This window comes from Schistocerca americana, chromosome 2 (genome assembly GCF_021461395.2).
Source record: "Schistocerca americana isolate TAMUIC-IGC-003095 chromosome 2, iqSchAmer2.1, whole genome shotgun sequence".
In the NCBI taxonomy this organism is placed as follows: Eukaryota; Metazoa; Arthropoda; class Insecta; order Orthoptera; family Acrididae; genus Schistocerca; species Schistocerca americana.
Genome location: NC_060120.1, coordinates 358,413,950 through 358,440,653, shown reverse-complemented (window position 1 = coordinate 358,440,653; position 26,704 = coordinate 358,413,950). Strand labels below are relative to the sequence as shown.

Genomic DNA, 26,704 nt, shown 5'->3' with positions numbered 1-26,704 from the left:
TAGTCATGTTTAATTAACAATTTATGAGTAGTTGAAAAACAGCCGAGTAGAAACTAGCCACTCAGAATGACCCTCTGTGACTTTGAACATATGCTATGAGTGAAAGCTGTATGCAAAGCTTGGCTCGAACGATGATATCTGCCTTAAGCATTTAAGACACTAACAGTTACGAAAGAAATCTTCCGCAGCAGCAACCCTGATGGTGTTGATAATTTAGAGTTCCGCAGAATTTTCTTACTCTTAGAGGTGTCAGCCTTACAGCGCCACGGGGGAACCTCAGTAATGTGTGGAAGGAGAGGGCAGCAGCTTCTTTCAGTCTCAGGTTTTTAGTTGGTGATGGAGCGTGTTCGAGTAGCCTGACTAGTAGTGTATGCCTACAGTGGGAAAGGAGCTGCACCTGAATCCTAGTTTGGCACGCAGCGTTAACTTGAAGCATAAAATCAATGCAGCATACCCTCTGCATAGAGTAAAAGGTTTTCTTCTCAGTCTCTATGACAATTTTTGTCATTAATGGAGGCAGCTGAAATGTGCAGTGAATTTCATAGAGAGTGATGAGGAAGAAGAGAACTATGTAAAAAGTATTGAAATGAAAAGGTGACCTATGTTGCCGTTTATTAAAACAATCTGTGTCTCAGAAAGGAGTTATGCTGTAACAAAAATTGTTAGTAATTTCCGCAAGAACATAACACTGACGGAAAAAGCGCGCGACACTAAGGAGCAGTGTGATGTAAACGAAAGTTGGTAGGAGTGTTTCTACATGTGAGGGACGATATCTATTCAGATTTCACGCTAATCGCATAAGCCTGTCGCTAGTAGCGCCACTGAGAGGGACGTGCTGAGTTAGTCAGGAATGCCTTTAAGGCGACAGGCACCGTTATCGACACCTTAGTGAGTTTGAAAGAGACCCGCCAGGTTAGTCAAGAGCGCTAATGCTCTGCTTCCTGGACTCGGGTAGGCGCGCCGGCCCCGGATAGATTCCACCCGGCGGATTACCGACCGCGGCCGGTGTGCCGGCCAGCCTGGATGTGGTTTTTAGGGGGTTTTCCACATCCCCCTAGGTGAATACTGGGCTGATCCCCACATCCCGCCTCAGTTACATGGCTCGCAGACATTTGAACACTTTCGTACTATTCCATGGATTACACTAGTTGCAGACAGTTGGGGTACACTAATTCCGTACGGGGTGGCGGCAGGAAGGGCATCCGGCCACCCCTTCCACTAACATTGCCAAATACGATTTATCCGTGCTGACCCTGCCTAACTGCAGGAACAGGCACAAGCAAAAGAAAGAAAGAAAAAAAGAAAGTGAGTTTGAACGAGGTCATGTAAAATGGCTGAGGGGCTGTGTGTCCTTTCTGCGATACTACAGAAAGACATGGCAGGAATACAGTCACTGTACGTGATTTCTGTCAGTGGTGGTTACGAGAATATACAGTCGAAAGATGATCGAGCTCCAGATGACTGCACTACCTAGAGGGAAGACAATCGCATTTGGTGTATGGTTCTGACCCATCAAACTGCATCTGCAGCAGTGATTTGAGTAGCAGTTGGCACCACAGTGTCACAACACACTGGTTACTTCAAGGACAGCTCCGAGCCGGACGCCCTGTAGCGTGTATTCCACTGAACCCAAACCACCTCCATTTACGATTTCAGTGGTGTTAAGCGAGAGCTCACTGGAGGGCGTGGTGGAGGTCTGTTGTGTTTTTTGATGAAATCTGGTTCTGTTTGGGTGCAAGTGATGGCCACATATTGGTAAGAAGGAAGCCAGTTGAGCACCTGCAACCAACCTGTCTGCGTGCTAGACGTAATGGATCTACACCGGGAGTTATGGTCTAGGGTGCGAGTTCGTATAATAGCAGAAGCACTAACGTTGTTATCCCACGCACCCTGACTGCAGATTTGTACGTCAATCCGTTGATTCGACCTGTTGTGCTGCCATTCACGAACACCATCCCAGGGGGTGTTTTCCAACAGGGTAGCGGTAGTCCACATACCACTGTTGTAACCTAACATGCTCTACAGAGTATCGATATGTTGTCTTGGCCTGCTCGATCACCAGATCTGTCTCCAATAGAGCACATAAGGGACATCACTGGACGACAACTCCAGCGTCATCCACAAATCTCTATTTTAAACTGATAGCCTGAATAGAACTGAAAAACAATGTTTTCATTTATGTTAGCAACACTCCCGTATACACATACTGTAAAATGACTCGTTCCACATTATTTCTATGAAATAATGGTTTAAATGATCTATGGAACATGTACCTAATTACCCAGCACTCGCACCGCTGAAGCAAACCGTTACAGCGCGGAAGCTCTGTAACAAATAAGTATGAAAAGGCAGCGTGCATAATCATGGTTTGGGGCTCTTGGAACTTGGTTCATATTTGAGTTAAAAACAAGGGGCAAAAAGTTTTTGGCTTATCCTGGACCATCGGCTGTTTGTGTAGCCATTCGAACATCTGTCTTAGTATAGTTATGTGTTTCAGAAAGTTTTGAACGACGAACCGAAGCTGACACCCAGGCAAATAGTGCGAATCAATTAATTCATATCGCAAAAGATTTTAATTGGGCTGAAGTTAACGCCGAGCTAATGGCACGATTTGTCTGTGCACCGCTCGAATTTTACGTGAAAAAACAGTCATCGTTAAATAATTATGTCCAGCTTGGCAGAAAATGAGATACTGTTTAATCGAGTAATTAAAGCTTTAAAGATGACTATGTAGAAAGTTAAACTAACACCAAAACTGCTACGAAAATAGTTTTCAGATTAAAGGCCATCTTATTTCCAAGCAATATAAAAAGTTTCAGTGTCTTTTCTTCAAAAAATAGTATGCTATATTGTAGAAAATTTATTTTCGTATAAAACAAGCTAAGTTTATCGATTCGCATATAGGATTGGAAAGCTGGTAGGGCTACTATTTTGTCGTATATACATTGTTTTGCGGTTCTTCTGCTTATTTCAGCCAATCATACTCATTCTTTATTCAGACTGGTTCTTGCAATATATAACACTGTTCGACATGGGTTCTATTTCTGATATTAAAGTATGTTCTTCTAGACCATTTTACCGTGGGAAATTCAAATATGTAAACAAAAAATCGTTGTCAGGGATACTTTTTATGTAATATGTATATATATGTATATATATGTATATTCACAATTCATGACAAACACAGAGACGTTATAGAGAAATACGGGTATGTTGCCACATCCAGTAGTGATATAACGTGATAATTTCTTGTGAAACAGCAGGTGGGAAGAATCAGACAACATTAGGTTATCCCCCGCCACACCTATGTCATTAAGACCACCTGAAACATCTCATTAACTCGAACGGCGACAGACGGTCGCTGCCTCGGCAGTAAAGCTTCACGCCTCCTAGGGGCAGGTGCATCGAGTTTACAACAGTGGTGTTAGCCGCAATTGTGTCAGTATTAACGAGTGGGTGTTTTGGCTGACAAGTAACTGTCTGTCATATTTCCGAGCACGGTTGAATTTTTTAGTTCCTGTGTGTAAACTGATTGAGCCTGGTGCTGAAGGTAAAACGACTACTTGTTTTTACACATCAGTGTTCCTCTAGTTCCCTACTATTAATTTAATACAGGTGTATTACCAAAGTGGTATTTTTAAATTTGCAGAAATGCCAAGTCGTCGTGGATGTCTATATAAGCCGGACAACTTCTGCTACATCTGTGGGAAGTTCATTTTTGCCAGAAATAAGAAGAAAATTTCTTCAGTCATAAAGAAAGCATACAAACATTACTTTGGAGTAGAGGTAGGAGACCAAGATAAAGAATAAGCACCACATTTCTGTTGTGCTACATGTTACTGCAAACTAATTCAGTGGTGGAAAAATAAAGAGAATGAGAATGTGGCGTTATTTGCTGTTCCCATGGTGTGGAGAGAGCCTAAGGACCATGTTACTGATTGTTATTTCTGTCTAACAAAAATTCATGGTTTTACAAACAAAGAGTCGAAGAGGCACATTGTTTACCCAGATCTGCCTTCAGCGAGAATGCCAGTGCAGCATTCCGACAACCTTCCAGTACCTTCAAGAGCTCGAGGTCAAATTCCGAGTGACAGTGAAATAAGCAGTACTGAAGAAATCACAGATGATGATTCTTTAGATCATTGCACAAGTGAGTCATCGCCACATTTGTTAACACAGGCAGATTTGAATGATTTAGTACGTGATCTAGGACTAAGTAAACAAAAGGCGCAGCTGCTTGGTTCAAGATTATAAGAGTGTAATCTACTGCACCGAAGTACTAAAATCAGTGTGTTCAGGCCCAGAGAACATGCCTTTATTTCTTATTTTTCAACTGACGAAGCACTGACATTTTGCAATGACGTTGCTGGCCTGATGAAAGTGCTGAACTTCCCTTATATTTCGCAGGAGTGGAGACTTTTCATAGATGCTTCGAAGACAAGTCTGAAGGGTGTTTTGCTCCATAACGGAAATAAAATACCCTCTGTTCCAGTAGCTTACGCTAGTTTGACAAAGAGAAATACGAATTCATACAAAGGATGCTAAATTCATTAAAATACAATGGACACAAATGTGAAAATATGTGCAGATTTCAAGGTAATTGCTATGGTACTGGGAATGCAACAAGGCTACACAAAGTATGCCTGTTTCCTTTGCGAGTGGGATAATCGAGACCGAAATTCTCACTACGTGAAAAAGAAATGGCCTAGGCGAAGATGGGAAGTTGGCGAAAAGAATGTACAACGTGAAAGTCTGGTAGCTTCTGAATATATACTACTTCCACCGCTTCACATCAAACTTGACCTGATGAAACAATTCGTGAAGGCCATGGATCCAACAGGCTGTGGGTTTGCATATCTAGCTACCAAATTCCCCCGTCTTTCAGCTGCAAAAATAAAGGAAGGTGTTTTTGTGGGCCCACAAATCAAGGAGCTGCAGAAAGATGCAAATTTTGAAGCATATTTAACTGATAAAGAAAAATCCGCATGGGACTGTTTCAAGATGGTGTCGGAAAACTTCCTCGGAAGAAGAAGAGCTACTAACTACAAAGCAATGGTGAAGGATATGATCAAAGCATACCAGGATTTGGGGTGCTATATGTCTTTGAAGGTACATATGATGGACTCTCATCTGGACTACTTCACAAAGAGTTGTAGTGACGTATCGGATGAACATGGGGAAAGATTCCATAAAGACATTTCTACCATAGAAAGGCGCTATGAAAGGAAGTGGGTACCTTCTATGTTAGCAGATTATTGCTGGAATATCATTCGAGAGAAGAAAGATTCACAATACAAGAGAAAAAAGTGATGTGCATTTCTGTGATTTCTCATGTCAAATAAATGCTTCAAAGTGTATACACAAAGGTTATATGTTAGATCCCACCCTCCATTAATGTGATGAACTTATAACATCATAAAGATGTGCATTTGTTTGTCGAATTTCACCTCACGTTTGCTGCACTATATCAGAAACTGAAAAGAGAAATAAAATTGCGATTACTCATAAACTATCCCTGACAGAAAAAAACCAAAAACAGTTTTCAATTCAGCACTCAAAATACAACTAGGATCACAATATTTTTTATCAGAAATAGAAAAAAAGTTTTTTTTTGTAGAACAGATAATTGGCTACATTCAAGGATGATATAATTTAAATTTTAAGATTCGTTTTTTATTTTTTTAGATATTGATTTTACTTATTTTTCCTATAGCACCTAAATAGCATATAGTTACAGAATGGCCTTGAAGATTTTGAGGGAATATTTTTAGTTTTAGGTAATGTTTGTAAATATGAACAAATTGTTTTTACAGTGGATATACATAAAAAGTGGAATTGTTTATAGAATTTAAATGCTAATATAAAAAGTTAGCAGCTATTGATTTTGTAATTCCTGAAACAGAACTTGATAGCACAATTATATCATTAATAGTAAAATGCCTCTTTTTGGCTTCAATTAAAAATAAGGGATTATTTAACAAACTTCCAACTCGAAGCTGACTGCAATAATTTTCTACTTATTCAGTTTCAGGTTGACTGATTAATATCAAAAACTTCTTAATGCAACCCAATTTTTAAAGTTAATTAAAACCCTTTTTCCCTCACTGAAGTGCAATGAAAAATGACTTAGATCACTGATTGGAAAACCTCATGAAGGATGGGACTCACACTTTTTGAAGGCAGTGCTTCTTGGTGAATAAGACGGTATGTCTAAATAGTGTTAGGAGCCTCTTTATGGAACAAAGCTTGCAATTGAGCACAACAGAGAGCCATAACATTTGAACACCCATCTACACAGTTTTCCTGATGCTGTTTTCTCCTAAAAAACTGAGTAGTATTTCCATGGGCCTGTTGATTTTGTTCCAAATTTTCCCACGGGAAAGAAAATCTTCATGACATTTGTCGCCATGCATGAGCCGCATGTAACAAATTAGATGCATATCAGTGTGGTGCATATCATCCATTTGAATAGCGAAATTCAGATTTGAGTTTTTCAGTCAGCTGACCATTAACGCCGTCAGCCATACTGAGTATTTTGCGACTAATAGTGTTGTCTGACAAAGAAACACTCGCCAGTTACTTGGCCGCTGACTCACCTATCATAACAGATACCGTCTCCAGCGCTGCTGATAAAGTGAGATCTTCTACTGTGGTGTTCGTTTCTTTCTCTTTGCTGCATATAGATGAAACAAGAGCCATTGTAGGAATCGTTGCTTGTTTAGTGACAAGTATTTTTTTCCTGTCATTTCTTTCAACTTGTGTGAAAAGTATTCCCCTGATTTGTTCACCAACTACCGCAACCTGATTCGAAACATTCTTTCATTTGAATAGGAAGCATGCTTTCAGTAACTAGCATTTTGTTACAAATGACACAAAATACACATTCTTTATTTCCAATAGTAGAGACTGTTGTACCTAGAGGATGGTGTACATCAAAGCACCTGATGTTTTCGGAATGGTACTACAGTCTAGTGACTGATTTTAGAATCACCTAAAAGGAATGTGCACTAGAGACTGCGATAAGCAGCTTCAACCATTTTCTACAGTTATTGTTGTCGCTAGACATGAAATTGTGTTTTGTGCAACATTTCTATATATTTTAAATTCTGTATATTTAAATACTGTATGATATATTAAAGCAATTTCAAATGTACTGTCAGTTATTCAGTTATAGAATTTTATAGCAAGTAAAATTCTATATGTTTTAAGTCTAGTTATATAATATATGAAGGTTAAGTCACACTTTGTGGGTCGTGCACCATCTTGTCCCTTGAAACAGAAGGAGGTCTTTTACCACTGAACACCAGATATTTGCAAATTAACTGAGTTTCGTTAATATTTTAACGATTTTATCTGTCTTGAAAATGCAGATTTGTATTAGTTTCCAATAGCTTCAATGTCAAGATGTACACTCCTGGAAATGGAAAAAAGAACACATTGACACCGGTGTGTCAGACCCACCATACTTGCTCCGGACACTGCGAGAGGGCTGTACAAGCAATGATCACACGCGCGGCACAGCGGACACACCAGGAACCGCGGTGTTGGCCGTCGAATGGCGCTAGCTGCGCAGCATTTGTGCACCGCCGCCGTCAGTGTCAGTCAGTTTGCCGTGGCATACGGAGCTCCATCGAAGTCTTTAACACTGGTAGCATGCCGCGACAGCGTGGACGTGAACCGTATGTGCAGTAGACGGACTTTGAGCGAGGGCGTATAGTGGGCATGCGGGAGGCCGGGTGGACGTACCGCCGAATTGCTCAACACGTGGGGCGTGAGGTCTCCACAGTACATCGATGTTGTCGCCAGTGGTCGGCGGAAGGTGCACGTGCCCGTCGACCTGGGACCGGACCGCAGCGACGCACGGATGCACGCCAAGACCGTAGGATCCTACACAGTGCCGTAGGGGACCGCACCGCCACTTCCCAGCAAATTAGGGACACTGTTGCTCCTGGGGTATCGGCGAGGACCATTCGCAACCGTCTCCATGAAGCTGGGCTACGGTCCCGCACACCGTTAGGCCGTCTTCCGCTCACGCCCCAACATCGTGCAGCCCGCCTCCAGTGGTGTCGCGACAGGCGTGAATGGAGGGACGAATGGAGACGTGTCGTCTTCAGCGATGAGAGTCGCTTCTGCCTTGGTGCCAATGATGGTCGTATGCGTGTTTGGCGCCGTGCAGGTGAGCGCCACAATCAGGACTGCATACGACCGAGGCACACAGGGCCAACACCCGGCATCATGGTGTGGGGAGCGATCTCCTACACTGGCCGTACACCACTGGTGATCGTCGAGGGGATACTGAATAGTGCACGGTACATCCAAACCGTCATCGAACCCATCGTTCTACCATTCCTAGACCGGCAAGGGAACTTGCTGTTCCAACAGGACAATGCACGTCCGCATGTATCCCGTGCCACCCAACGTGCTCTAGAAGGTGTAAGTCAACTACCCTGGCCAGCAAGATCTCTGGATATGTCCCCCATTGAGCATGTTTGGGACTGGATGAAGCGTCGTCTCACGCGGTCTGCACGTCCAGCACGAACGCTGGTCCAACTGAGGCGCCAGGTGGAAATGGCATGGCAAGCCGTTCCACAGGACTACATCCAGCATCTCTACGGTCGTCTCCATGGGAGAATAGCAGCCTGCATTGCTGCGAAAGGTGGATATACACTGTACTAGTGCCGACATTGTGCATGCTCTGTTGCCTGTGTCTATGTGACTGTGGTTCTGTCAGTGTGATCATGTGATGTATCTGACCCCAGGAATGTGTCAATAAAGTTTCCCCTTCCTGGGACAATGAATTCACGGTGTTCTTATTTCAATTTCCAGGAGTGTATTTAGCTTGTAACCGGTTTTTTATAGTCCTCTTGCTTAATTTGATTTCTCCCATGCTGATGAGCGTATAACAGTGTAATAATACAGTATTGTCAAGGTAATCTGAATTGCAAAGCTTTTAAATTCCAAGAGAATCTTTGTTCCTAGGTACATGACCATGTTGTAGCTTGGAACATGTATACACATTTGGAAAAACATTAATTTTATCGAGTAACAGGGTGCACCCATCTGCAGGTGGTCGCTCATGTCGGCACCAATTATGTGTGTCGCTGTGGATCGGAGGAAATTCTCTCTGGCTTCCGGCGGCTATCTGATTTGGTGAAGACTGCCAGTCTCGCTAGCGGGATGAAAGCAGAGCTCACCATCTGCAGCATCGTCGACAGGACTGACTGCGGACCTTTGGTACAGAGCCGAGTGGAGGGTCTGAATCAGAGGCTGAGACGGTTCTGCGACCGTGTGGGCTGCAGATTCCTCGACTTGCGCCATAGGGTGGTGGGGTTTCGGGTTCCGCTGGATAGGTCAGGAGTCCACTACACGCAGCAAGCGGCTACACGGGTAGCAGGGGTTGTGTGGCATGGACTGGGCGGTTTTTAGGTTAGATGGCCTCGGGCAAGTACAGAAAGGGCAGCAGCCTCAAAGGGTGCGGGGCAAAGTCAGGACATGCGGGGACCAAGCAGCAATCGGTATTGTAATTGTAAACTGTCGAAGCTGCATTGGTAAAGTACCGGAACTTCAAGCGCTGATAGAAAGCACCGAAGCTGAAATCGTTATCGGTACAAAAAGCTCGCTGACGCCAGAGATAAATTCTGCCGAAATTTTTACAAAGGTACAGACGGTGTTTAGAAAGGATAGAGTGCATGCAACCGGTGGTGGCGTGTTTGTCGCTATTAGTAGTAGTTTATCCTGTAGTGAAGTAGAAGTGGATAGTTCCTGTGAATTATTATGGGTGGAGGTTACACTCAGTAATCGAGCTAGGTTAATAGTTGGCTCCTTTTACCGACCTCCCGACTCAGCAGCATTAGTGGCAGAACAACTGAGAGAAAATTTGGAATACATTTCACATAAATTTTCTAAGCATGTTATAGTCTTAGGTGGAGATTTCAATTTACCAGATATAGACTGGGACACTCAAATGTTTAGGACGGGTGGTAGGGACAGAGCATCGAGTGACATTATACTGAGTGCACTATCCGAAAATTACCTCGAGCAATTAAACAGAGAACCGACTCGTGGAGATAACATCTTGGATCTACTGATAACAAACAGACCCGAACTTTTCGACTCTGTAAGTGCAGAACAGGGAATCAGTGATCACAAGGCCTTTGCAGCACCCCTGAATATGGAAGTTAATAGGAATATAAAAAAAGGGAGGAAGGTTTATCTGTTTAGCAAGAGTAATAGTAGGCAGATTTCAGACTACCTAACAAGCCATAACGAAAATTTCTGTTCCGACACTGACAATGTTGAGCGTTTATGGGAAAAGTTCAAGGCAATCGTAAAATGCGTTTTAGACAGGTACGTGTCGAGTAAAACTGTGAGGGACGGGAAAAACCCACCGTGGTTCAACAACAAAGTTAGGAAACTACTACAAAAGCAAAGACAGCTTCACTCCAAGTGTAAACGCAGCCAAACCTCTCAGACAAACAGAAGCTACACGATGTCAAAGTTAGCGTAAGGAGGGCTATGCGTGAAGCGTTCAGTGAATTCGAAAGTAAAATTCTATGTACCGACTTGACAGAAAATCCTAGGAAGTTCTGGTCTTACGTTAAATCAGTAAGTGGCTCGAAACAGCATATCCAGACACTCCGAGATGATGATCGCATTGAAACAGAGGATGACACGCGTAAAGCTGAAATACTAAACACCTTTTTCCAAAGCTGTTTCACAGAGGAACACCGCACTGCAGTTCCTTCTCTAAATCCTCACACAAACGAAAAAATGGCTGACATCGAAATAAGTGTCCAAGGAATAGAAAAGCAACTGGAATCACTCAACAGAGGAAAGTCCACTGGACCTGACGGGATACCAATTCGATTCTACACAGAGTACGCGAAAGAACTTGCCCCCCTTCTAACAGCCGTGTACCGCAAGTCTCTAGAGGAACGGAAGGTTCCAAATGATTGGAAAAGAGCACAGGTAGTCCCAGTCTTCAAGAAGGGTCGTCGAGCAGATGCGCAAAACTATAGACCTATATCTCTGACGTCAATCTGTTGTAGAATTTTAGAACATGTTTTTTGCTCGCGTATCATGTCGTTTTTGGAAACCCAGAATCTACTCTGTAGGAATCAACATGGATTCCGGAAACAGCGATCGTGTGAGACCCAACTCGCTTTATTTGTTCATGAGACCCAGAAAATATTAGATACAGGCTCCCAGGTAGATGCTATTTTTCTTGACTTCCGGAAGGCGTTCGATACAGTTTCGCACTGTCGCCTGATAAACGAAGTAAGAGCCTACGGAATATCAGACCAGCTGTGTGGCTGGATTGAAGAATTTTTAGCAAACAGAACACAGCATGTTGTTATCATTGGGGAGACGTCTACAGACGTTAAAGTAACCTCTGGCGTGCCACAGGGGAGTGTTATGGGACCATTGCTTTTCACAATATATGTAAATGACCTAGTAGATAGTGTCGGAAGTTCCATGCGGCTTTTCGCGGATGATGCTGTAGTATACAGAGAAGTTGCAGCATTGGAAAATTGTAGCGAAATGCAGGAAGATCTGCAGCGGATAGGCACTTGGTGCAGGGAGTGGCAACTGACCCTTAACATAGACAAATGTAATGTATTGCGAATACATAGAAAGAAGGATCCGTTCTTTTATGATTATATGATAGCGGAACAAACACTGGGAGCAGTTACTTCTGTAAAATATCTGGGAGTATGCGTGCGGAACGATTTGAAGTGGAATGATCATATAAAATTAATTGTTGGTAAGGCGGGTGCCAGGTTGAGACTCATTGGGAGAGTCCTTAGAAAATGTAGTCCATCAACAAAGGAGGTGGCTTACAAAACACTCGTTCGACCTATACTTGAGTATTGCTTCAGTGTCGGATCCGTACCAGATCGGGTTGACGGAGGAGATAGAGAAGATCCAAAGAAGAGCGGCGCGTTTAGTCACAGGGTTATTTGGTAACCGTAATAGCGTTACGGAGATGTTTAGAAAACTCAAGTGGCAGACTCTGCAAGAGAGGCGCTCTGCATCGCGGTGTAGCTTTCTCGCCAGTCTTCGAGAGGGTGCGTTTCTGGATGAGGTATCGAATATATTGCTTCCCCCTACTTATAACTCCCGAGGAGATCACGAATGTAAAATTAGAGAGATTCGAGCGCGTACGGAGGCTTTCAGACAGTCGTTCTTCCCGCGAACCGTACGCGACTGGAACAGAAAAGGGAGATAATGACCGTGGCACGTAAAGTGCCGTCCGCCACTCACCGTTTGGTGGCTTTCGGAGTATAAATGTAGATGTAGATGTAGATGTAATTTTTCTAATTTCAGAAGAAGACTGCAGCACATAAAAAGTGAGTGTCATTGTTTAAAAACAGAATAAGACAATATATTAAACTATTACACAGCTGGCAGTACGTGAAATTCCGAAAAGTATTCCAATGGTGCAACATTCTGCCCTACATGTAGTACCAGAATTCATCTGTCTGTCGTCATATTTATTACATTTTCGTATATTCATGTCTTTAAAACTGCATGATACATTTGAAATATCACCTTTTGTACTTACATTTAAAAATTTGTCCATTCTGACAGAGGAACACAAATCACAGAAGACACAAAACAATTGAAAAAGAATTGCATTCGACAAGACTAATCTTCAAACTGATTATTACTGAATGAAAACAACTGAGTCAAGAAGCACAGTTTGACTACCATCTACCATGGAGACACAGTAACAACATTTACTTCCTGTCCTACTAAATATCGCTACTAGCACTCACATTGTTCTTTTACTCAGGGAGCGAATAAATCAAATTACTGTTTTTATGAATGTACTATGATGAGACTACTGTAAGGCTGGGCACCCCTGGGAACTGCAATGCATACTTTGAAAACCTCTCAGGTAGACAAGTAGACACATAGAATAGATATATCATTGAATAGGTGACACACATACCTGAAAATCGACGAACCGCACATCAACAACCTCCCCTGATGAGTACTTGAACATCATGTTGTTCTTCCAGCAGTCACCATGAACCAGTACCTTCAGCTTAGTATCTTGTACTTTTTTCTTCAACGTCTTTCTCATCAGTGGCAGTAATGTATCTGTGAGCTCCATATACTTGTCTGCACAGTGTTCATAGCTAGGAATTCTTTTCACGAAATCGGCAACAGCGGAAAACGTACTTTGCATCATCGGCCGCAGAATAAACTCTATGTCCTCAGCGCTGAAGTAATCGACATGGAGTTGGGCACCGCAATTTGGGAGCTTGCTGAGCACGTAGGCTGTACCAGCATGGAGGCGCGCGTACGCTCGCATCACCACCTCGCAGTGCTGGTAGTCGAGAGGTCGATCTGCGTCCGCCAGTCGATAGCCAGCGGCCACCAGGTCGTCCAGCACGAGGAAGGCCCTTGGTGTGGCGCCGTGGTGCAGACACGTGGCCGCCAGTGGCCGGAAAGACGTGCCCTCCACCCGCTGCAGAGCCTCGTGCGCTGTGGACATCACCTCGCCCAGCACCAGCGCCTCCGTCTTGAATACGTCCCACTGTGAAATAAGATGGTTTTGGCACTGTCTCCAATTTTTGTACTCTTAGTTTACTTAAGCTTTGTTATCTGAATTGGGCAGTATGAGATATCACAGTCAAAATAATTTGAATTGGAAAAGAGTCAGCAATGTACTTTAGCAATTCTACGGTAGCTATTTCCTAGACCACTATGAGGTTTCCTGGGGGTCGGTAACACCGACTGACTGTGGGGCTGCTGTTCAGCACTACATATTCATTTTTTAAATATAGTATTGTGCAAGTCACGTAGTGTGTGTAAATGGTGATTCAGATTTTTATTTTATTTTTAGCTTTTCTCTTTAGTATTCTCATGCAATATTCAAGTAAAACTCGTTGTGGCTTACATGCCAACCAGAATCATCGCTTCAGCAAAAGTTGTTTGTTCCTGTGGAATATGCTAACAAACAACCCACTACGCACTGCTGTTTGTAGCTAGTAGCAAGTGTGGGAGACAACTCACGTGTTGGCTGACAGTCGTCGCTTGCAGTGGTGCATCCAGACAGAAAGCTCTTCCTTGCTATGGGTTTCTAGCTAGCAATGACGAGAAATGTCTACTATTCTGTTTCTCGGACTTCGTTCCGAAACTAAAAGTAACTTCTGTTCATCAAATATTGACTGGCTGATGGCCTCACAGCCTGGTTAGGCGCAGGCATATTTATAACATATGAAGCTAACGTCTAATAATAGTTTATTCCACTAATTTGAACTCTTACGTGAACAACATAAACAACATTAATCAAGATACTAAAACCACCTGCCACTGTTGACCTCTCATTAGCTCAACTGACGTAACAAAGGAAACCAATGTTTATGAATGACATACTTACTGTTCCACATTTTTACCGTCGTCCAAATTACTGGTTAACCGTACTCACAGTTGCCTTACCGGAAAACAGAACTGACAGTTGCCCATGGTCGCAGATGCTGTCTTGGTTAAAATGTCACGATATCAGTTATTAATTATTACAGCTAACATTAGAAATTAAAATAAGTTGTACTGTTAAAATGTCACGATATCAGTTATTAATTATTACAGCTAACATTAGAAATTAAAATAAGTTGTACTAAAAATTATAGATTTATAGATTTACATTTCTCAGTGGACAAAATTTGACTTCAGATACAGCAAAACGTCGCGAGCCACTGCTTTTGAAAGCTTAATCTTTGTGGTTCTGAGAAGCTTCTAGTGAAGTGGCATGTTTGGTGGGATTCTATCCTGCAACTGCCCGGTTTCCTAACCCTACTCCCACCTTACGGATGTTTTTTCCCTTGCCTCCTCTTGGTGGATAGCCGTGCGGGATTAGCCGAGCGGTCTGGGGCGCTGCAGTCATGGACTGTGCGGCTGGTCCCGGCGTAGGTTCGAGTTCTCTTTCGGGCATAGGTTTGTGTGTTAGTCCTTAGGATAATTTAGGTTAAGTAGTGTGTAAGCTTAGGGACTGATGACCTTAGCAGTTAAGTCCCATAAGATTTCACACACATTTGAACATTTTCTCTTGGTGGATACTGGTACAGTTAGGTCATTTTTTAGGAAATCTGTTTCATTGAAGGTATTTCAAATTTCAGCTCAATTGCAATACCACAATTTGAAATAATAAATTGATCAGTCGGGAATTTGACAGTGCGATTGGGCATTTAAAGCATGATAGAATTCCTAAATAGGTTCTCTCTGCTACATTTGGAAGGGGGAAGAAGCGCCTACTGCATGATAGCATAAACACAACAACAAATACTACTGCAAGACAGAGTCCACTGCAGTGTACTGAGAAGCACTAAACACGATACACTTAAACCACGATTCAATCCATTTTAGCAGTTGTCATGGCTGGATGTCGGAGACAGCCGAAACACTCACACATCCTGTGTGCTCATGTTCAGAGGTCCACATGCATTTCCTCAGGCCAAATGCTGCCACCATGGGACGTATGTCTCAGCGATTGCACGAAGTCTGCAGGTAGATGGCCATCTGTAGAGGACCACCCAGTTGTGGAGGATGTCCAGGATGACTTGACATAATTTTCCACGTAAAATTTTTCATACCCCTTATGGCTATCGATGCACTGAAATTGCAATTTCCCACATCAAATCCATACCTCCCCTAGACTGGGCATTCTCATTTTCTTTGCACATATCAGAACAATGACCACAGGAACTTTACACCCCAACACATACTTTATAAGCCAACTGATCACAGCGAATCTATCACACATCTCTTACTAGGTATATTACTTCGCCAATAACTGAATGCTAGTGACACTAAACACATCGAGTGAAAATCAGTGATCGATGGATATGCTCCATTTGTTTTTCTTGCGAGTGGTATGTAATCGTCTTATAAGCGACCAGCTATTAAAAACGCGATCGCGACTATCATGTTACTGTCACCCTGCATAAAAAAGCAGTCTTGGTGCTACAGGCACACACAAGTATCACCAAAGATACCCAATTTAAAAATTATACATGCTTTATAAATCGAATTGTGGTATTGCTTCCAAATGATATGGTCTTCCACACAAATACCGTGACAATGAAAATAGGTGGTGATCGTGGCGTGTGTATTAAAAGATCGAAAGTACAGGTGGACATAGCCAGCAGTGTAAGATCGTAATAAAATCACCAATCTCACCGAAAGTAAAAGTGATGTGGCTAAGGTACATGGTATTAAGCCAATATTTGCAACTCCCTCATGCTGATGGTAGACATTTCTCACATTAACAAACAATATTTGTAATGAGCTCTATCTCGATACCATATGGACAGTGTAGCAGAGGTTCTGTGATGTATCTGTGGTGTTATAGGTGAGGAAGGATGATGGTTGATTGAGAATGATTACATATGAGCAATCACTTAAAAATGCAATGCTAGACTGAAGTCATAAGAAATATACAAAATCCTATGACCAATACACTGGCTTTTCGGATCTACAGTGTTACACTTTTTAGTAGAAATGCTGTCTGTGATTTGGAATAAGGTCTCGCCATTCAAGTACATACTTTCGTTCGATCCTATGGAGATATGTTTTAGTGATTACAGCAACTGGTGAATGATATCCTTGGCACTCTCACATCTCGAAGTGAGTCACCTTTTTCGAAACTATCTGCTAAGGACCCCATACAGCACACCAGCAGTGTGGTTTTAGATGGTCTCTCTGCATCTTGTAAGTGTTCCTCAGTCTCTTCCCATCCTCTATGTAGCTTTGTCCATGTGATCGTTCCAGTTTAAGTCGGAACCGAGCAGAAGTTTGAGCACAATATCTACCACCTTCTCCATCCGGTGGAGAAATAGGGTGAGCTGACTTAATATGACAAGACCGTGTTTTTGTGTAAGGCTAGCGTCAAACAAAGATTTCTGCTGCAACACAAGGTAGTAGAAAAGATCGTACAAGGAGTTATGGCGGTCTTTCCTACCGGGAAAATTAGGAAGGATAAGGATTTTGCTCCTGCATTGTGGTACATTTCCAAATTACATACAGGTATTGGAGTCTGAAGGGGATCTGCGTCCTTTAGGGTGCATTCATGCCTGTCACCCTAACATTCTCTCCTTCCTCGTTATTTTGTACCATCCAACGGAGAAAAATTACGAACTATAAAAACTTCACAAATATCACCCAGTAGAGAACTCAATAAGATATTGTTGCGTCCCTCTCTTCCCATACATCGAAAACAAATATCGTCTGCATTGTGACATCGAGCATATGTGGTGATCCTATTAAATATACAGGTACTGGCCCACTGGAGCAGGCGTCCAGTGATCAAAGTCGTTTCTACAGACCAGTGCAAACTTTCGTCACCCATACTGTAGAGGAACCATATCAAACGGTGTCTTGTGTTGTTGTTTCATAAGTAGTTTGATAAACTGTTTTTTGCTGTAACACATTGAAGCAGTTTATGACTACAGCTATGCATTTTTTTTTCTACCATGACTTCGACATCTGTGTCAGGTGCCAAACTGATATTAATATATTTTGATCCATTGGCTCTCACAGAAAGCTGGACATCCCGTGGTGCAAACTATGCTGCTTCCAAAACAAATAGGATGGCTGAAATAAAAGACAGAGGCAGTATTTATTATTGACAAATCACAACAGATCCGAAACGGAAAGAATTTACGGCACTATAGAACGTTTCCAAACACACGTCCGAAGGTGATGACCTCTGACTTTTATGTCATCTTCCACAGTGACAGGGTTGCAGATGTCTAGATGTTCCGTTCTGAAGAAACGAATAGCACTGATTGCTCATATTGCAGCCATGTATACGATCAGTGTTTTGGTGCTGGTCAGCCCCAGAAGGTGTTGCTCCCACCAAGACTCTCTCCATCTCAAACAAAAGGTATTAGTCAATCACTATGTGGTAATCAACAGCATACTAGTGGATAGATGGGTTGGAAAGATAGTGCCGATGTGTGACGGTGTACTAGCATAACCACCACAGTTAATAATGCGATCAATTTTAGCAATTTAACTAGTTTTTCCGTAAGTTTTACGTTGACCAATGACATGACAGCATGCTCTCCAATTTCGGCATCTTCTCTAAATCACCCCTCCACTACTGCGCATGTACCATATACTAGATTACGAGTGTAGATAGATGACTGTGCAATACATCAATTTATGGTTAATTCTTGAACATATACACCCAAGTATACCAGACAGCGTCCTACATCGATGCAGTTAGTTAATCTACATAATTTCAGCACTGCTATCACAGTGCATAATTTGTGATTACGATTGCACATCTTTCCCTATGTGGATGGGAGTCCCAGAGTATTCTCGCATTCATAGAAAAAAGTTGGAGATTGGAAGATTTCCCCGCATTGTGTTTTACCAAACCTCACAGCGACACTGTCATTGACTTAATCTGCAGCTGACCAGGAGTAGGGTGCTATACCGACTACATTCCACTTCTCGTGCAGCAACAGAGCTAACTGAGTCCGTAAATGCTATTCACGGAAGACTGTTCCATATCAGTCTTACTGACGACACCTATACCTTACTATGCAGTAAGGTATCTGCGATCATAGTGGGTCATTTATGATTACGATGTCCATCTTTCCCTCTGTGGATGGGAGTCACAAAGCATTCTCACATTCTTGAGATAACGTTGGAGATTGAAGGATCTCGCCACATACTCTCTCACCAGCCCTCCCTACAACAATGTTGCCGATTTAATTTCCAGCTGACTAGAAGTAATAGGGTACTACACCCGATACATTCCACGTCTCGCGAAGGAACAGGGTGAGCTGAGTCCATAACTGGTATTTAGCGGAGACTGTTCCATACAAGTCTTACGACACTCATTCAAGTGCACAAGATCCCTGCAGATGCGCGGTTGGTTAGCAACCTCTATCGGTGGAAAGTGCTTCAAAGATACAGATAGCCGTACTGTAGATGCAGCCATAACGAAGGGGTCTCTTTTGAGAGTCCAGACAATAGTGTGGTCGTGAAGAGGGACAGCAGCCCCTGCAGCAGTTGCAGGAGCAACAGTCGGGATGACCAATTGATCTGGTCTTGTAACATCAACAAAAATCACCTTGCTGTGCTGGTACTGAGAATGGCTCTAAGCAAGGGGAAACTACAGCCGTAATTTTTTCCAAACAATGCAGCTCTACTGTATGGTTAAATGATAATGGCATCCTCTTTGGTAAAATATTCTAGAGGTAAAGTAGTTTCCCATTTGGATCTCTGGGTGGCCACTACTCAGGAGACGTTGTTATCAGGAAAAACAAATCTGGCGTTGGCCGCGCGAAATGGCCGCGGGGTCTCAGGCGCCATGTTACGGATTGCGCAGCACCTTCCGCCGCAGATTCGAGTGCTCCCTCGGTCGTGGGTGTGTGTGTTGTTCTTAGCATAAGTTAGTTTAATTAGTGTATACGTCTAGGGACCAATGACCTCAGCAGTTTGGTCCCTTAGGAATTCACACACATTTGAACATTTGAAGTCTCGCGTTCTACGGATCGAAGTGTGGAATGTTAGCCCCTTTAATCAGGTAGGTAGGTTAGAAAATTTGAAAAGGGAAATGGATAAGTTGAACTTAGATATGGTGGGAATTAGTGAAGTTCGGTTGCAAGACGAAGAAGAATTCTGGTCAGGTGAGTACAGTTTATAAATACCAAATCAACTAGCGGTAGTAAGGAATAGGTTTAGTAATGAATAAGGAAATAGGAATGTGGGTAAGCTTCTATGAACAGGGCAGTGAATGCATTATTATAGCCAATGTAGACACGAAGCCCACACCCATCACAGTAGTACAATTATGTGTGGCATGTAACTCCGCAGATGAAGAGATTCAAGAAATGTAAGATGAGATAAAAGAAATTATTCAGATAGTTAAGGGAGACGAAAATTTAATATTCATTGGGGACTGGAATTCGATAGTAGGAATAGGAAGAGAAGGAAAAGTAGTCGGTGAATATGGACGGGGGGAAAGGAATGAAGAGGAAGCTGCCTAGTAGAATTTAGCAAAGAGCATAATGTAGTCATAGCCAACACTTGGTTCAAGAATCATGAATGAGGCTTGGAGACACCGGATGGTTTCAGATTCATTTATATAATCGTAAAACAGAGATTTCGGAACCAGGTTTTAAACCGTAAGTCATTTTGAGCGGCAGATGTGGACTCTGACCACAATTTATTAGTTTGAACCGTAGATTAACAATGAAGAAATTAGAAAAAAATTGGGAATTTATGGACATGGGACCTGAATAAACTAAAAGAACCGGAGGTTGTAGAGAGTTTCAGAGTGAGCATTAGGGAACGGATGGTAATAACAGGGCAAAAGAATACAGTAGAAGAAGAGTGGGTAGCTTTGAGGGATTAAATAGTCAAAGCAACAGGGGATCAGGTAGGCAAAAAGACGAGGATTAGTAGATGTCCATGAGCAACACAAGAAATATTGAATTTAATTGACTAAATGAGAAAATATAAAAATGCAGTAAATGAAGCAGTGAAACGGGACACAAATATCTAAAAAATGAGCTCGACTGCAAGTGCAAAATGGCTAAGCAGGAATGGAAAGAGAATGTACTGGTAGTAGCAAACAGCGCTAGGGATAAGATACATGCCGCCTACAGGAAAATTAAAGAGACCTTTGGAGAAAAAAGAACCACCTGTATGAATATCAAGAACTGATAGAAGAACAGTCCTAAGCAAAGAAGGGAAAGCACAAGGATGGAAGGAGTATGTAGAGGGTCTATACAAGGGCGATGCACCTGAGGCCAATATTATGGAAATGAAAGAGGACGTAGATGAAGGCGAGATGGGAGATATGATACGTGTGAAGAATTTGACAGAGCACTGAAAGACCTAAGTCGAAACAAGGTCCTGGGAGTAGACAACATTCCATTAGAACTACTGATAGCCTTGGGAGAGCCAGCAGTTTTGAGAAGGGAGTGCTTTTCCCAAATGTTATTTGATCTATATATTGAGCAAGTAGTAAAAGAATCCAAAGTAAAATTTAGAGTAGGAATTAAATCCCAGGGAGAAGAAATAAAAACTTTATATTGTAATTCTATCAGAGAGAGAAAAGGACTTGGACGACCAGTTGAATGGAATGGACAGTGTCTGGAAAGGAGAATATAAGATGAATGTCAAGAAAAGCAAAACGAGGATAATGGAATGTATTGCAATTAAATCAGGTGATGCTGACGGAATTAGGTAAGGAAATGAGAGACTTAAAGTAGTAGATGAGTTTTACTACTTGGGCAGCAAAATAACTGTCGATGCAGAGTGGATGTAAAATGTAGACTGGCAATGGCAAGAAAAGCGTTTCTGAAGAAGAGAAATTCGTAACAGCGAGCATAGATTTAAGTGTCAGTAAATCTTTTCTGAAAGTATTGGTGTTGATTGTAGCCATGTATGGAAGTGAAACATGGATGATAAACATTTCAGACAAGAAGAGAATACAAGCTTTTGCAATGCAGTGCTACAGAAGAATCCTGAAGGTTAGATGGGTAGATCACATAACTAATGAGGAGGTACTGAATAGAACTGGAGAGAAGCGAAATTTGTGGCATGGCCTGGCTAGAAGAAGGGATCGGTTGGTAGGACAGATACTGAGGCATCAAGGGGTCACCAGTTTTGTACTGGAAGGGTAATAATCGTAGAGGGAGACCAAGAGATGAATACTGTAAGCATATTCGGAAGGATGTAGGTGCAGTAGTTATTCGGTGATGAAGAGGCTTGCATAGGATAGAGTAGCATGGTCAGCTGCATCAAACCAGTCTTTGGACTGTAGACCACAACAGCAGCAACAAGAACATCGGTATATAGTAGATATGAGAGTGTTGTGATGATGTAACAAATGGTTAAGAAGAAACGTGTTGTTTACGCGTGATGGAGCTCCAAACGGACGGAGTTTGAAGCATTTTACATAAATAAATCAACTGTGCTATCAATCCTAAAGTGTTGTTATAGTGTCTGAGGTCAGTATCAAGAGGATATTGGCAAGAGAGAAATGATCGTAGAACACAAACACAAGCAGTCCTAAGGCTGCAGGGTTCTGCACTTAAACACACTGTAATGGTAAAGCTGTGTGGTTTCAGAAATATTAGTCATGTGGAGTGCAACGCTCTTAATACACTAATGTGGGACATGGATGTCCGACATCTGACTTACATCCACCCTGGAAGTTTTCTACCCACTCATTACGTTGACAAACTTTAAGATGATACAACTACTTCCTTCTACAGCAAAGAAAAACATAGTTTCTTTGAGATACATGCACTACGTAGCTTTCTGGAAGTGTATAGCGCCCACTGTTCACATCCAAGTACCATTCAGTCAAATCTGAGTACCATTCAGAAATTAATTACACTATGCTCGCATCAGTTCTATAAAATGATCGTCAGCAACAGAAAATTCCGCTGACAGGGAAACAGACAAACGCTTAGCAGCGGTGTTTGACATAAAATTACATGCCATGCTGCATTAACTCTGTAAGCAGCCCAACTGTCAACCAAATGTATACATAGGGTTTGCAGTACCTCACAATCACATGTCACTAAATTAGAATTGTGTGGGTTGGCAAGAGAGCCAACCCGTTTTTGAGAGGAAACCGAAAGGCACGCGTTTTAGCTCACGCAGGCTGGCGTGAGGTCTGGAACAGGAAAAAGAAGTTAGACTTTAGCAAAAGAGGACGTAGCTGTTGGAATACTTAACTTTAATCCATAAATAGTGAACATCGCTCTTGACGGTACATGTTTTACAGCATCAATAGTAACTGGTAATGGCGCCTTGCTAGGTCGTAGCAAATGACGTAGCTGAAGGCTATGCTAACTATCGTCTCGGCAAATGAGAGCGTTTTTTGTCAGTGAACCATCGCTAGCAAAGTCGGCTGTACAACTGGGGCGAGTGCTAGGAAGTCTCTCTAGACCTGCCGTGTGGCGGCGCTCGGTCTGCAATCACTGATAGTGGCGACACGCGGGTCCGACGTATACTAACGGACCGCGGCCGATTTAAAGGCTACCACCTAGCAAGTGTGGTGTCTGGCGGTGACACCACAGGAGTCACTGCAGTTGTGAAATTGAAGGCTCGATTTATGTCCAAAGTATGGCAGAGAAATGGAATACTTTTCTTACATCTTCTTTCATATAAAGGAGGGTGTTGAAACAGATTTTCCATTATTGAAAATTATCCTCACACATGTGTTGAAAGTCCTCTGCTGACTACGGTATGAAGACGTTCGCTGTTAGCGAATGCAGGTAAATAGCGGTCTAAGTTACACACAGAACACACAATTGTACGAGTATATGAGTCGTTCGCAAGTTTTACCGCACAACTGATGTACTCCGAGTGAACAACTGAAAAAATGGATAAATGCATAATAAATGACCTGCTGCGATATCTCTCTCCCTCTAGAATACATCATCAGTCTACCATTAAATAGTACCTCATTACAACTTCTCGCAGCCGATCACTCCTTCTACTTTTTATCATCTCTTGTAGGAAAGCATCAAAGACAGAAGTCAACTTGCATTTATCACTATTAAATCAATAGACAAACAGTAGAATGTTGTTGAAAAACCATGCAGCAACTGTTCTGTAAGTTATTTGTTAGCTGACACTACATGGTTATGATTGGTGGAGACTACAGAGAAGCACATTGTAAATACTGTTTGTTAGTGTTTAAAACGCCTAAACAGCCTTGCACAGGTTCAAACACGTGATGAATTCTGCAGTTGTATATTGCACTCCCTCCATCTGGCAATACAATTCTACTTACCTAAGGACACTTTATAAAAATGTATACTGTGGTTGCCTATAACTGGGTGGTCACATCTAGTCTTATGGTCTGACGTATATAAATTTATTACTCTACATTTGGTGATCATTCACGTAAATCATTTCATTCCAGCCCCCTTATCATGTATGGTATGGCTATCTCTACTGCTGAGGCACTGTACTCCGAAAAGGGGTGCTAGCCACCTCAGCATGCATGCATCTGGAGAAATCTTATGTTCTGAGATAGGTGTCGTCAGTAAGATTGGTGTGGAACATTCTTCACTGAATAGCATTTACGGACTCAGTTCGCTCTGTTGCTGCACGAGACGTGGAATGTAGTCGGTATAGTACCCTATTTCTGGTCAGCTGCAAATTAAATCAGCGACAGTGTTGTAGTGAGGGTTGGTAAAACACAATGTGGGGAAATCTTTCAATGTCCAACTTTTTCCTATGAATGCAAGAATACTCTGAGGCTCCCATCCACATAGGAAAAGATGTGCAACCGTTATCATAATTTACACACTCTGATAGGAGTGCTAGAATGATGTAGATTAACTAACTGCATTGGTATAGGTCGCTGTCTGATATACTTGGGTGTAAATGTTCAATAATTAACCATAAATGGACGTACTGCTCAGTCATGTATCTACACTTGCGCTCTAGTATGTAGTATATGCACCGTAGTGGAGGGGTGCTTTAGCGAAGATGCTGAAATTGGGGAGCAAGCTGCTGTGTCATTGGTCAATGTAGAAATTACGGAATACTAGTAAAACTGCTAAAATTGATCGCACTATCAACTGTGGTGATTATTCTAGTACAACGTCATACATCGGCATTGTCTTTTCCTATCCATCTGTCCACCGGTATGCTGTTGATTACCACATAATGATTGACTAATAGCTTTTGTTTGAGATGGAGAGAGTCTTGGTTGGAGAAACACTTTCTGGGGATGACCAGCACGAAAACAGTGATCATGTACATGGCTGCAATATGAGCAATCAGTGCCCTTTGTCTCTTCAAAATGGAATATCTAGACATCTGCAACCCTATCACTGTGGAAGATGAGATAAAAGGTAGAGGTCATCATCTTTGAACATGTGTTTGGGAATGCCCCACGATGCCGCAAACTTTTTTCTTTTCCATCGAAATTAGAATTATATATTAATACCTTCAGCTGCTGACAGGCGTTGATACACATCAACGGGGAGAGGCGAAAATGTGTGCTCTGACTGGGACTCGAACCCGGGATCTCCTGCTTAGATGGCAGACATTCTAACCACCTGAGCCACCGAGGACACAGAGGATAGTACGACTGCAGGAACTACCTCGCTCCCGCCTCCCGTGAGACCCACATTCTCACCTTGTATGTCCACACACTACATTCGTAGTGTCCCACCCCAACACACTCATTACTCGCGGAATACATCCTTACCAAGTCCGAAAGAACAGACACCATATCCATATAAGTATATACTTTTCTTTTCCATCTGTTGGGATGTCCTCCACATTTTTGTCAATGAGGAACAGCGCCTCTTTTTTCATTTCAACCATCCTGTGTGCTTTAGAACCCTCTCCTTGTGGTTGATAGCCGGTGGTTTGATATGGTCCTCCTACAATATGGGTGGGGAATGTTTGCACACTCTGGGCAAGCAGCTTTGATCATTGGCCACCTGCTCCAATGGACCAATATCTATATTTTTAATAGGTTCTCGACATATGCTCGATGTCAACACACAGATGTTTTTGATACATTGGAAGAGAGGTACATGTTAATACCTTATCGATTTCTCTACCGGATGACTTTGGTTAAGTTTTTATATCTCGTAATTTCTCTCCGTTGGATAGTACAAAATAATGAAGGAGAGACTGTTAGGGTGACAGGGTTGAGTGCACCCTAAAGGACGCAGGTCTCCTTCAGACTGCAGTACCTGTATGTATTTTGGAAATGCGCGACAGTGCAGGAGCAAAATCCTCTTCCTTCTTCCAGTTCCCATATGATGCGAAGTCTTCCGAAATATTCTGGTAAGAAACATTGCCGTAGCTGTGTGAATATGACTCGCCAATGGCTGTGATCACTAAAAGATATCTCCATAGGATACGACGTAAGTATGTAGTTGAATGGAAAGATTTGATTACAAATCGCAAACAGCATTTCTACCACAAAGTGTAACACTACACATCTGAATAGCCGGTGTGTTGGTCATAGGATTTGGTATATTTCTTATGACTTCAATCTAGCATTGCATGTTTAAGTGATAAATCACATAGCATACCATGCACTTTATGCGAGCATTCTCAATCAGCAATTATACTCCCTCATCTATAATCACATGGATGTATCACAGAACCTCTGCTACACTTTCTACATGGTATCGAGACAGAATTCGTTACAAATATTGTTTGTTAGCGTGGGAAATATCTTGCATCAGTACGAAGGGGTTGCAATGTTTTATTACAAGCTGGATACAAGCACCTGCAATTTCTGTCTTTTAATAAACACCCCACGATCACCAGCTACATTCACTGTCATGGTATTTAAGTGAAGGATCATATCATTTAGAAACAGTACAACACTTCGATTTATAAGGGATGTAAAAGTTTTAAATAGGATGTCGTTGGTGATACTTGTGAGTGGCTGTAGAACCAAGACCGCTTTTTTTATGCAGGGTGGTAGTAACAAGACTGTTTGTCGCGTTTTTAATGTCTGGTCGCTTATAAGACGATTATGTCTCTCTTCCTAAGACACGCTGGTACCACATGCAAGAAAAACAAACGGAGCGCCTGCATCGATCACGGATTTTCGCTCAGTATCGTATCTTGTCACTAGCATTCAGTTTTTGATGAAGTATTATACCTAGTAGGGGATCGGCAATAGAATCGCTGTGATCAATGGGCTTATAAAGTATGCGTTGGAGTGTAAAGT

The 26,704-nt window shown here is 42.3% G+C and overlaps 1 protein-coding gene across 1 annotated transcript in view; it reads right to left on the bottom strand.

Annotated features, from left to right (window-relative positions):
• The window catches only part of LOC124594012, a 172,249-nt gene that overhangs the window by 6,572 nt on the left and 138,973 nt on the right, over positions 1-26,704 (bottom strand). Inside the window, exon 8 of the mRNA XM_047132364.1 lies at positions 12,956-13,546. Within this exon, the coding sequence (XP_046988320.1) occupies positions 12,956-13,546 (591 nt within the window). The remainder of the gene's footprint in view (positions 1-12,955; positions 13,547-26,704) is intronic.